Consider the following 13,385-nt stretch of genomic DNA (forward strand, 5'->3'; position numbering starts at 1 on the left):
TACTCATCTTTCTCTGTATTCGTCACATTTCCAAATGCTTTTCACACTTTATCAACCTTTTTGTGAGACATTTTGATTATATTTCAAATGCAACTACTCAAGCGATGAACATCTGTCCATCTAGTGGAAAGCAGCAAACTAGGGTTACTTAAGAATCACATGGTTTCAGCTATGTCTCTTTCTCCTAATGTAATGCTCGCTTCGGAAAAAAAGCGTCTGCTAAATGAATAAATGTAAAATGTAAATGTGCAAGACATGTTAATAATTAATAAATGTTGGACATTAAATTATCTTCATCACACCATGAGATTAAGGCTTTATTTACAACAGCATAAGGGTATTAATCTCATAAAAGCCATTAGTATCTTTATAGTTTACTACTGAATCTACCATTTTATCTGTGATTTATATTAACCCTAATCAAAAAGTTGAAAGTATATACAGCACTCGGTTTTGTTACAGGAGCAGGATACCTTTGTTAAACTTCTTGAAGAAATATTAGTCTTTACCCAGTGGCCATTTCACAAGAGTCCAACCATCACCATTAGAACTCTGCTTGTATGCTAGCAGTCATTGTTACCATGAATTTTAGAAGTTAATACAGTAGATTTAACAAGAAAACAGCCAAACTGACACAACTGAGGGACAAAAACATTTTGTGTGAGACACATTTACATATTTAGCTGGTGCTTTTCTCCAAAGTGAGTGACAATGTTAAGCTGCCTACAATTATTCACCTTTTTATACAGCTGAGTAATTTTACTGCAGCAATTCAGAGCAAGTACCTTGCGCTCAGGTACTACAGTTGGAGGTGGGATCCGAGAAGGTGACCTTCAGGTCCAAAGGCAGCAGCTTTAACCACTATGGTAGCAGCCGTCCAACTTCTTTGTCTGTGTAAATTCTGTTACACCAAGAGTGAGTCTGAGTGCCACTGTACAGAACAAAACATGCTTGGTGTAAGTAAAATCAACTTGTACTGAATAATAAGTGTGTGGTCTGAAACTTGTGATGTGGGATTAATAGTAAATCTGCTGTTTCAGTTGTAATAGTAGTTGTGACCGAAAGTTTCACAATGTGACAGGATGTTGTTTTCCCATGTTGTCCTGTGCGAAGCATAATTGAATTTCTCTATACAGTTTAAGAAAATTAGACAATGCAATAATTAAAACGTCCACATGGGTGTTTATTCCATCCTTACTTTGTTGCTGTTGCTCTCAGTGAACGTCTGACCTGACAATCAGGGGCGGGAGCTGTGTTGTGCGGTGTTCAGGGCCTGTACTGCCTGTTTTATCAGAAATGCACAAAGCACATTTATGAAAGTAAAATGACCAGCTAACAGGAAAAAAAAATGCCACTGCAGGAAATTTGTATGCCGGCTGTATGGAAAAATGGGTATATACCCTCAAAAGTCTTCATAGAGATTTTTCGTCGTATGTACCACTGTTCACCGGAACAAGTACTTCTACAACAAGTACAGAATAAGCAAATAATTACTGCTACTCCAGCAGTAATATTTGAGTTGAACAGAAAGAGGGGGGAAAACAATAGCTCCGAAGCACAAATGCTGTATCATTGACAACACTAAAGACTTTGTATCTCTCAAGGCAACCAATACAAAGAGGAAGGGCTCATTCGCAGAGACGGAAAAGTTGACTCACTGAATGAAGGAATATGTTATTAGCTCAGCATTTCAATATTTATTTCTCATTTACAAGAAAAAAAAAAAACTAACTTCAGATGTGTTTCTCAAAACATGCACAATTTATTGAAACAGTTAAGTATCTTGCTGAGAGGTACAACGGCAGGGTCCTTCCTGTTTATGTATTTAACCACTAAGGTGCCTGTGTAGCCGGGGGCTACCACAACATAAAAGTACGTGCACGGTTGCTGCTTAAAGCATCAAAGGCACCTCTGCCTACTATGGAGCTGTGCTTATGTGCACAACACCAATGCAGGTGTCCCAGGTGAGCAGTAACCCCAGTTCAACACTGCAAACTCACAGAGGTCACGCAGCTCCATGTCAACAAGTCTGTCAAGTGCTTAGAACCACCATGGATCTGCTGTGCTACGCCACCTTTTTATACACCATGGATAGGCAAGGCCATGTCAGTTATGCTTAAATTCTTTGCTCAATGGTGTGATCTTCTTAGGATTTGAACCTGAAATGTTTCCAACGCTTTGTGGCAGGACTGATGCACAACCTAGAGCACCAACTGGAGCTCAGCCACAATGGGATTCTCAAAGAACCATCAGAATAACTTGAAGCCGACCAGGAAAAAGCTGCTTGCACAACCCCCCTTGTAAATCAACCTTGCTCTCACCTTGTGTCACTCCCCTTGCTCTGACACACATGCCTTCCAGGGTCAGAGTGTGGGAGTGATGGGGAGGATCCCACCACCCTGCAAACCTACACTGTTTCCTTCATCTATCTCACCTTGATATGGGTCTCGTTCATACCTTTCAACAGCTCTGCCAGTTTCCACCTGCCTGCAGTCAGAGACCACCAGGTCACCATCCTCCTTCAGCATGGAAAAGTCAGGCATTTACACAAGTGGATTCCTCCAGCATGAGTGCACATCCTGTAAACAGCTACACAGGCACCCACACGTATACAGTTCCACCACGGCCGTGGCACAGAGAAGCCACCAAACCCCATGCTCAAGAGCCCAGCATTTGAGCACCAACTTGAAGTAACACCTCCACAACAAAAGCACCTTGACAGGAAATTTTCAGGGCACAAATGCAAAGGACAGTACAGTATGATAATGAGGTTGGAGAAGGGAAGGAAGTTGTAAGGACAGAGAGCAGGGCAGAAGCAATAAGAAGTGACACAAATGAGAAGACAATGGGGGGCCTTTGTTCTGTTCCTGTGTGCACATTTGGGGCGCCCAGGGCCATGTCTTTCTGAGCATGCCACCTTATTCCTTCACCTGCAGCTTCACCATATATTGTGTATGACTGACCACTAATAGAACAGTTAGGGCCCACCACCTGATAGATAGTTCATACAGCATCATCCTCCCCCTTTGCACTCACTAGCAGTAAGAAAGAGGTGTTACAACCCACCTGGATGGGGCTTACCTGGACTGGTGGGGTCCACTGCCTCCCCTTTCTTTGCCTTTCCACTCGCTATCCTGGCAATCCCTGCAACAGGAGGATATGAAACAGAAATCAGCGAGTCCGCAACTATGAGGTAAAAGCAACAACCCAAGACAGGCCTCCACCACACAGCTATGTCCACCACCAGCTCCACAGATTTAAAAAAATAAATAAACAAACCGCTCAACACACCTTATTCCTTAACATTCAAAAAGACAATAAGGCAGTGCTATGATTGAGTTGAAGAGGACTACATATATAAGAATACACCCTCAGGACACAAGCTGCTGTTTCAGTCATGGCGCGATTTCTGATCTGTATCTGAAATTCCTCCCACATAATTTCATGCCACAAACATGTTTTAGAATCTGTATTTAAAATCTTCCTCTTCTACTAGACTGTGTCTGTTCTGGAAAAACAGCAGCGGCGTAACTGGATGTCTACTTGCCAGGAGACAGTCGTTATGCATAAGAGGAATCTAGCAGTTGAGGCACGTCAAACAGGACGCCCTCACAGTTCCTCGGCCATGCCTTGACAAAAATTCCCCTTTTCTGCTTCTCAGTGCTATCTGACCAAAGTGACCACACTTATGGCACATAAAGGTTCACCACCCAAACAAAGCAGACTGGCTCGATCCTCTATGTTATTCTTTATCCTCTGCTATACTGTTAACATTAGGTAGCCCTTTAACATAAGTCCCTTAACCAGGTTTCAGATGTGCAGCTTTACTCAATAAAGCAGTCATTAACTGAACATATTAAGTTTAGGACTTCAAGGGCACAAGAGCAGATCTTTTGGATACAATTCTAGTTTCTTAACTCATCCATACATCTAGCAAAAGGATATCTAGAAGACATCAAATCAAATGTATGTTATACAAGTCTGTGTAAACTTTTCAAGGGTGCAACAGCTACTCAAATGTTGATTTTTGACCCAAGTTCCTACATGAGAGCAGAAGATAGTGCAGTGTTCAGTGCTGCTGCCTTGCAGGGCAGAGCCCTGGGTTTAATGCTAATTCTGCTGTGGTAGATTAGTACTTTGATCAAGGGTGTGTTCATCAGGAGAAACGGGTAAATCGCTGTGAAACTGGAAAAGCCTATGTCATCACACATAAAAGAGCTGGCTGAACAAAAGATAAGATTTAAAAGAAAAAAAAAATTAAATGCTGGCAGGTAAATCTTCAAAAAGTATGCCACTTCTGTTTCTTCAACCAGGGCACAGGACAGTGGACATGCCCAAATGCAGGCCTGTCTAAGAAGGGCTCCAAACACAGGGTTCTACATTCACCACATACGTGATCTGCAGTAACCCTATGCATGTAGAATTTGGCCAGGAGGCCCCCACAATCTGGCAGGGTATGCACATCGCAATATGAGCCCGCCAAGCATAAAACATGCTCCACGTGGCATTTTCCTTTGGTTACGTAACTGCTGACTGAGCTGGCCATTCGCTGTCTTTTCTACTATTTTTCCACTTCCTTTTCTGCCCGATGGTACTCCGATTCTGCAAATCAAAAGAACTATAAGAGCAAAAAATCCATCTGTTATAAGCCAGTGATGCAAATTTGCATTGAATTAATAACACTTAAATACATCTGCCTGCAAGACAATCATGTGGCATTTCATTTCCTGCAAGAATTAAGTACAGTGACAAAGCACAGTTTCTCCCAGAGATTTTCCGAGAGCTGGGATGAAGAAGAGCTTAAGAGGTGCATCATGGTTTCTATTTATACATGAACTCTGCACAGTTGCTGATGTCATAATGAACAATGTCTAAGTAATGAGCTCAGCGGTTCTCTGAGATGATCGTCACATTCCAGCACAACTGGGCCAACACAAGTTATAATCTTCAGGAGAAATATTTAACAGAGCTGAAGCATGACCCATGAATCATGAATCCCTTCCTGTAGACACATCCCACCAAAAAAATTCTACTAACATCTTTTAATCGCTCCTCCTCCCGTGTCCCATATACATTGCGATATATTTACAAGTTGACTTAACCCTTAATTTAGCATTAAGACCTTTGTCTACTTTATCAGACACACCCAAAGTAAACACAGGATACATTACATGTTCAACTGAACATCAAAGGTTTACTCAATGTATTAGAATTTAAATCTGTGCTTGTCCATCTAACAACATTAGACCATTCAGAGTTTATTTTGCATTTCTCGAATTAAGTCTTTTTGTTTCAAAAGAACTCCCCACAAGTAGAAAAATTCAATTTGTATTCTTTTTTAAAAGAGACACAACTGCTGTGTAGATCCTTCCCTCTTGAGTCACCAGACCTTCAGGCTTTGTAACGCTTCAGTGATTTTCACTTTTTCTTCTCTACTGTACAACCATAAGACAAGAGCAGCTAGCCAGAGGGAGAGGACAGGGAGTTTTGTGGGTGGATGAGTATTTCGTAGCATATTGCGCTACGAAACGGTGTGGAAGCATCAGTTGTACTCTTTGGTGCAATACCCCTGCTGGGTGTGAGATGGCATAAGAGAAGGTATAATGGTGACTGATTCTAAAGAGTGTCCATTTCCCAGAGGATGTGGTCAATGAGAGCATAGCTCTAGAGTTCTGCACAGACCTCCAAAGAAAACAGGGTTCAATGCACATTTTCCATTCCCAGCTGCCAGGCCATACTTGGGACAACTGACTTCCTCTGCATGCCAGAAACCAGCATCATCACAGCAATGCCGCCGGATGCAGTAGAGCCTGTGAGGCCGGCAATGCTGACTGGTGCACTCCAGTCACTCCTCTTCCTCTGCCTACTGTAACTCCGCTGGCATGGTTCCCAGCGTAAACACACACATACACACACACACACACACAGCAAAGGGTTGTTAGCCACATCGGCATGGCAACAACAGCAAAACCTTCTCAGTCACTAGCCTCAGATCAGAGTTTCCAACACACCACACTCAAGCAACTCAGCCTAATGGAGATCAGACTAGTAGGGTCTTCTGTCTTTCTGTTCACTTAAGAACAAAAGGTAACATCCAGTAATTGTTTGTTTCCACTGTTTGGATTTATTCATTCAGCTGCTGCTTTTCTCCAAAGCGACTTACAATGTTGAGGTTACAGTTATCATACGCTTACAATTATTTACCCATTTATACAGCTGGGCAATTTTACTGGAGCAAAGTAGGGCAAGTACCTTTCTCAAGGGTACTACAGCTGGAGATCAAACCTGTGACCTTTAGAACCAAGGCAGCAGCTCTAACCACTACACTACCAGCACCCTAGTTGTATATAAAGAAAACAGTATATAGCTGTTTGTAAATAACCTCTTTGGTTATCTTTAAACAGTTTTAAATTTTGTAAAAACAATTCCATCCTTAAAAACCTTAATTTTCTTTGCATATGCAATAATAGTGGGTCATTTATATTATTGTGACTCAATGAAATTCACTGAGCAACTGCAGCTAAATATACAGGCCCTGCAATCCGCAGAAATGAGCCCACCACCCTCAATACATTATCTTTGCACCAAAAGCTTCCTGCAAAGGATGGTGTATGTTCAGTTCTCCGATGCAAGGGCAACTCTACCATCAGTTCAGCACAAAAAATATCCATCCAGGCCCTACTATGCACAACAGGCCAATTCACAACCCAAAAATCCCATGTTAGAAACTTTACATCTTTCATATGTGCAACAGTGTAGAAATACAATATTTCATTATGTGATTCACACGTCCTGGGTTTTGTTTGAATGGTTCAATGACAAAAGAGCAATGTTTGGGAGTATAAGTCTCATCGTTGCTTGTGAATGTACTGCTAATTTCTATACCTTGTACGGTTAAAAAAAAAAAAAAAAAAAAAAAACCTCTCTTTCCCAAAGTACACACACACACACTGACTGAAGCCACTTATCCCAAGTGGGGTTGCAGTGAACCGGAGCCTTACCTGGCAACACGGGCATGAGGCTGGAGGGGGAGGGGACATCAGTCCGTTGCAAGGCACCCCAAGTGGGACTCGAACCCCAGACCCACCAGAGAGCAGGACCAGGCCAAACCCACTGCGCCACCACAGTCCCCTTTCCCAAAGTACAAGAATACAAAATACTTCACACACATTTTTGGTAAATTTCTGGCTGGTTACTGGTTATTTATTCTTCTACATTGAATTCATATGCAGAAAAGGAGATGCCATTCTCCAGTGCTACATGCCTTGTTCTCATTTGTTAAGATGACAGGTATTTGAACGTTTCTTCTCATTTCATCGCTTGTTCAACATCTTGCATAACTCATATTGACAGAAAGATAAAGATATTTTAGATGCACAGCTCAGGTTGAGTACCTTGCTCGAAGACAACAGTAGGGCCCTCCATTACATAAGTCCATAGGCTTAAACACTATGTTACCCACGATGTATGCAAGGAGAGTCTTGTTTTACGAGCCATTCCACAGGCATTCCCGAGTTTAAAAAGTCTCAATTACACATGAAGTACTATGGAATGCAATCATACTGTTCATGAAGGAAAACACACTCGCTTGTACCAGGGTGTAAACACATAATTCTGAGCACTCGTCATAAATTGCAACAGAAACTTAAATTCAGAATGTAAGCCTGTTTACTCTTCCACAAAATTGTCTCCTCAAAATCGTAATTATTTTCCATCAAATTTTGTATCAAATTAACATTGTTCCAAACGTACAGATAAGACTGACCTCCCGCAAAAGCATAAAATCTACCAGTATGTAGCCTGGCTCTATCTGTATGTAAGACCACAAGGTTATTTGCACGCTCAAGCCTTCAGAAAGGTGTTACTGATGTTCCTTTGAGCAAGCAAAAAAAAAAAAAAAAAAAATTGGCATAACCCTGAGTAAATGTAAAATCTACAGGCTGTATGTTTATTTGAATGAGGACATCTACTGAACAAACGAATGATGCTATAATTTTCAGATGCACAAAGCATCAAATTACTACCACAATCTTTTGAGACGTACAAATAATTTGAACACAGCATCAACAGAAGTACAGTGATTTTACTGCTGCTACCTCCTATAAGATGTCTAGTACAGCTTCTCCACATAGTGGAAATGACAACTTCCTCTAGCATTTTGAAAGTCATGTTCACTACTCACCCAACACTGTCTGACAAGACTCACCGAATTCATCATTTAACAAACAAGAGGGAAAGTCCACCGTTCTTTTGATCAAGGGACCAGGATGTATTAGAATTCTTATCTTGCTAGGCAACCCCTCACACTCTGTCATAAGCAATGCATGTACAGTATATTCATGTTTATTCATTCATGCATTCTACTTACAATTATCCATTTTACAGCTGGGTAATTTTTACTGGAGCAACTTAGGGTAAGCACCTCAAAAGCACTTACAGCTGGAGGTCTGATTCAAACCTGCGACCTTTAGGTCCAAAGGCAGCAGCCCTGACCGCTACACTACCAGCTGCCCTGGTTGTATGTAAACAAAAAAAAGTATATGAAACATATTGCAGCCTCCACACCCCCAGCTGACGTAAAGGACCTTGGTCATCTTTAAACGTTTTCTTTTGGTAACTTTGCAACTTGTAGATGTAATGCACTCATTTTATTTTTCTATGAGCTGTATGTACATTGTTTTGGAGAAGAGCCTCTGCTAATTGAATAAATGTACATGTAACGTTGTTATTTTTATTTTACACCTTGGGAGGTTGTTGTTATCAAGTGCATTCCTGGCAATGCAGATGATAATGGTGAACTGCAGTGAGTGGACCAAAGCAAAACCAGGGAATGTGGATCTGGTGTTGCTCATCCACAATCAGCCATTCCCTAATAGACCGGGAAGACCCAGCCAACTAGGTGGAGATGGCTGGGGGAGGGGATGGAAAACACCAAGTAGCTGCCCCTTTGTGATTATGAACAGGGTGTATAAACATCAGCTTGATCAGTAACCAGGAGCACAGCTCTCTTTGTACCAGGGCCAGGTTGTTACTGAAGTGGGTTACTCATTGACCTAGGGTTTAGTCCGACTTCCCTGCTGTACTGATACCAGCCCCTGCGTAGCAGGTCACATGGTGCAATGGGGTAAAGAGTGGGCTACGTAAAGGCAATCGCTTTCTCACAGATAAAACCACAGCGGGACTTTGGCTTTGGAACAGCTGACTGCAAAAACTGCACTTTCAATCCACAGCGCTCAAGGACAATAATGGTAATAAGGGCGACTGTTGCCCCAACATGACAGACAACATGACAGGAGCAACATGATCTATTTACAAAAAAAAAAAAATTCAAGAAACAGGGGTCAGGTTTTTTGACATACAAAAGGGATTTTGAGACACAGGGTGCCTCGCCCAGAGCGAGTTGCCACAAGACATGAAAACAGTTCAAAGCCTTGGACCAATTCTGCTGTTGTACCGTTAGAAAGAAAGGAAAAAAAAAAAAAAAAAAACCTTATAGTAAATAACTAGAAAATATTAAGATGTATGAATGGTTAACAACTGTAATCTTGCTTTGGATAAAAGCACCAACTAAGCAATGGAATAACAGAAATAATAAAAGTGATTATGGTTGTCTAACCCATTTTTACTAGATCAATAAATACTAAGAAAGTTTGTGATGCAAGCAGAAAAGTGCAATTAAAGGGACAAGGAAAAGTGCAGTAAAACACCAGGAGTCCCCTCCTGAGAGGAGCGCAAGGGCTCAGTTAACAGTGCGTGCAGAGACAGGAAGCAGATGACCTTGTTGATCATCTTCCTGATGTCCATTTGTCACTGGTTCACCTCATATCCAACCATGCATGGAATATGTGCCCAGATGCAATGACTGTAACATTATTCACATGACACCTGTGACATTTTAGTGCCACGTGCCTCGGAACACAGACTTTTTTGCCTCATTAAAAATTGGCTTAACAAGCAGCCTGGTGGGAGGCTTTGCTGGCTGATTTAGTGCTTTTAACTATGACCACAAATTCCTACTAAATAAGTAATTTTCAGAATATTGATAAAGATGCAATACTGCATCCAAGAGTCAAAGCAATTAAAACTAGACTGAGCTTAAACATGATGTTAACATCTGAAGTCTGCAAGAACACATCTGTTCACGAGGAAAATTAGTACACTCAACCCTCACATCATAGGGTCCTGTATAATGGAAAAATCACTGTAAATGCTTGTAGAAATATATAGCAAAAATGTTCCATAAAACAGGCTTACAAAGTCAGCACAGCAGCATTTCAGCCTGTTAAGCAGCCATCCCAGTTCTGTACCCATCCTTTGTGCGATCTTGACAAGTCTCAACAGACCGAAGAACCACATGTACGTAGTAAACACCATGTAGGTGATGCTGAACGAGACAAGGTAACTCCCATCCCTGGTACCAGTTCAGCACGGTCATTCATCACAAGAGCAACAAAGTAAACGTGGAATAAACATTCATGAGAACGCTTAAGAAAATTACAGTGCACGATAAATTCATTTAACTATGTAGAGAAACAGTGATGCTCAGCACAAGACCACAACGGGGATTATCAGTGAAGCAATTCCAACAGCCAACATCCTCTAGGATTCATCAGTAGAACCACTCAGGACGGTCACACTACAGCCCAAGTTCAGAGCACGTTGCTTCAGCGAGAGGAATAAGTACTGTATGGATGTCATCCACTGTTACAGACCAACAAACATTGTCACGCACAGACATTCCTGAAAAACAGCTCCTTGTATGCATTGATAACACCACCCAGTGACACAGGAGGAAATGGTGAAACTAACATAGGTGACACTAACACAGCAGAGCAGTGACACTAACTCAGTAAAGCATAATAATGACACTGTAACACAGCAAAGTGACACTGACTGTAACACAGCAGAGCAAAGTGACACTGTAAGTTACAGTGTAACACAGCAGAACACAATGACACTGTAACACAGCAGAGCAGTGACATTCAGTAAAGCACAATGACACACTGTAACACAGCAGAGCACAATGACACTAACTCAGTAAAGCATAATAATGACACTGTAAGTAACACAGGTTCTTGACCACCCAGGTGGAACTGGCTAGTCCAGGAGTCCGGTCAGGTAAAACACACACAGCCTTCAAAAGAACATCACGCTCCACATAACAGGGTGAAATGCGGTAAAACTGCCCGTCCTAAAACAAACCATGATCATTGACCAAAAAGTACATGGTTAATAAAAACTTTTTTTTTTTTTAAAAAAAAAAAAAGAACTACAAAGAGAGAGTTTATAAGAAGTAAGTTACTAAAGTTTGTGTTTGTTTTCGGTGAGGTAACTTAGTCTTCACTTCACTACCTGAGCCTGAGTGTGCGGCTTTCCTCATCTTCCACCACCAGCGACGACGGCGAATAAAAAAATGTGATGTTTAGTGTTTTTTCTTCTCTGCTCCGCTTCGTCCGTCGCCTCCACTGCTCCACAGTACTTCTCCTTCAAGTTGCTAATGCATGTCGGCGTCGCTGCGCTCCTGCTCCTGCTCCTGCTCCTGCTCCTCCTCCACCTGTCCTCTTCCGGCGGGATCACTCAGCGCGCGCGTGGCTCCCGGCGCTCCGCTTCTTCCGTCGTAGCGTACCGCCCCTCAGAGGGTTAATGAACCGTGAGCTGCGCGTGCAGCCAGGGACGCGGTCGCGTGCACAAGGGGGGGATGCGGCGCGCGCTCTCAGCATATTCCAGGCACCGATTAATAATAGAAAGGTATATTATAGCAACATCTTTTGAAAGACATAAAAGTAGTTAATTTAAGTATTTCGGTTTTTTTTCCTGGGTTATTTTATGGAAGTGATGGTGATTTTAACCGTTATGTGTTGGTGGTATCGGTTAATTTTTTTTTTTTTTTTGAGAAAATGTGTGTGTGTGTCTGTTGTGTAACTGGATTTAAAATAGATAGGGGAAAAATCTAAATCTGATTTTTTTTACAAACACAGCTCAGCAATAATCATATTTAAACTGCGGAAATGTTAAAGCCACCTGCGCTACACACATATTATTTTTATGTTGGAGAATTTGCGCTACAAAGTTTAATTCCACATCGAAAAAGCAAACTACTGTACTAGGTAAGTCAGGTAATCATGTGTAACGTTTCACCGATATTTCGCCTTCTTCAGTGGAGAAATATTCTGGAAGACGGAACCCTAACACAAGAATGGAAATCACACACATACACACACTTTCTGAACCGCTTGTCCCATTCGGGGTCAGGGGGAGCTGGAGCCTAACCCGGCAACTCAGGGCGTAGGGGACACACCCAGGACGGGACGCCAGTCCATTGCAAGGCACCCCAAGCGGGACTCAAACCCCAGACCCACTGGAGAGCAGGACCCGGTCCAACCCACTGCGCCACCGCACCCCCCAGAATAGAAATCACTTTCCAGAATTTATTGTAAATTGTACATTGTGAAAGGAAAACGGACATCTTTATAGTAAATATGTCATCATGTGTCAGCGCTCAGAGCACATGAGGCCCAGGGAACGGGCACCACAGCCTGGCACTTTTTACTCCCTTCCTTGTCTGGAGAATAAATCTGTGTAGCATGGCGCCGAAGGTGGACGAAAGATTAAATCTCTCACACAAAATATTTTGCGTTGCAACTGAAAAGGTAATGTACCCTGAAGCTTACTGCAAAAACAGCACAAGGAAGGAGGGTGTTAACATCAGTCACCATGGGTGGAAGAAACATTCAACCCACACAAATGACAAATTTTAAGGCCCACCAAGAACAGGACGAAACAGTCATATTTTTAGAGATAACAATATTCCTGACTTCGGAGCCACTATCCTGTTACTGCCACGTCATAAATAAAATAATAAACAAACCAAAACCCACAACTTAAAAGTTCTCTCTACACTTCCAGTCATGGTTGTACTTTATACTTTAAATACCCATAATGCTTTGCTGCCTTATTTGCTTACTAGCCCCGTAAATTACGCACTTAAAGTGTTTTCGCTTTCACTCGCTCAGGAGCACAAATCCAGACGCACAATCGCAAAGAGCGGAGCAATCGGTACTCTTTACTGCGACGTGCTCTCCGTTTTTTTTTTCATTTTCCTTTTTAATTAGAAGTTCCGCCTGAAACGTTCAGCTCGAATACAAGTCGAAGTCAACAGCGAAGGCACGCGCACAAAGAGATACAGACAGAGGCGCGCGTGTCACAGATGGATCAGAGAATGAACTCTTTATTCTCCTCCGTGAGCCGAGCGTCAGCGCTGCATTGCAGCCCATGCAGCCCAGATGACGGCAGAGAGAAAAAAAGAAATGAGACAGCTGCAGACAAAGGAAAAATACACTGAAGCGAGAGCTGCCTTGTCCGGCTGTCCTTAAGGAGGCAGATTG

The 13,385-nt window shown here is 42.2% G+C and overlaps 1 protein-coding gene across 2 annotated transcripts in view; it reads right to left on the minus strand.

Moving 5' to 3' along the window:
* The window catches only part of septin9b (septin 9b), a 72,901-nt gene extending 61,326 nt beyond the window's left edge, over positions 1–11,575 (minus strand). The window contains exons 1-2 of one of the 2 annotated variants that reach the window (XM_018762011.2): positions 11,353–11,575; positions 3,082–3,144 (exon numbers count right to left, since the gene is read on the minus strand). In XM_018762011.2, the coding sequence (XP_018617527.1) occupies positions 3,082–3,144; positions 11,353–11,380 (91 nt within the window). In that variant the 5' untranslated portion in view covers positions 11,381–11,575. The remainder of the gene's footprint in view (positions 1–3,081; positions 3,145–11,352) is intronic. The other variant, XM_018762012.2, reaches the window with a different exon arrangement.
* Positions 11,576–13,385: the final 1,810 nt, after the last annotated feature.

This window comes from Scleropages formosus, chromosome 20, assembly GCF_900964775.1.
Source record: "Scleropages formosus chromosome 20, fSclFor1.1, whole genome shotgun sequence".
In the NCBI taxonomy this organism is placed as follows: domain Eukaryota; kingdom Metazoa; phylum Chordata; class Actinopteri; order Osteoglossiformes; family Osteoglossidae; genus Scleropages; species Scleropages formosus.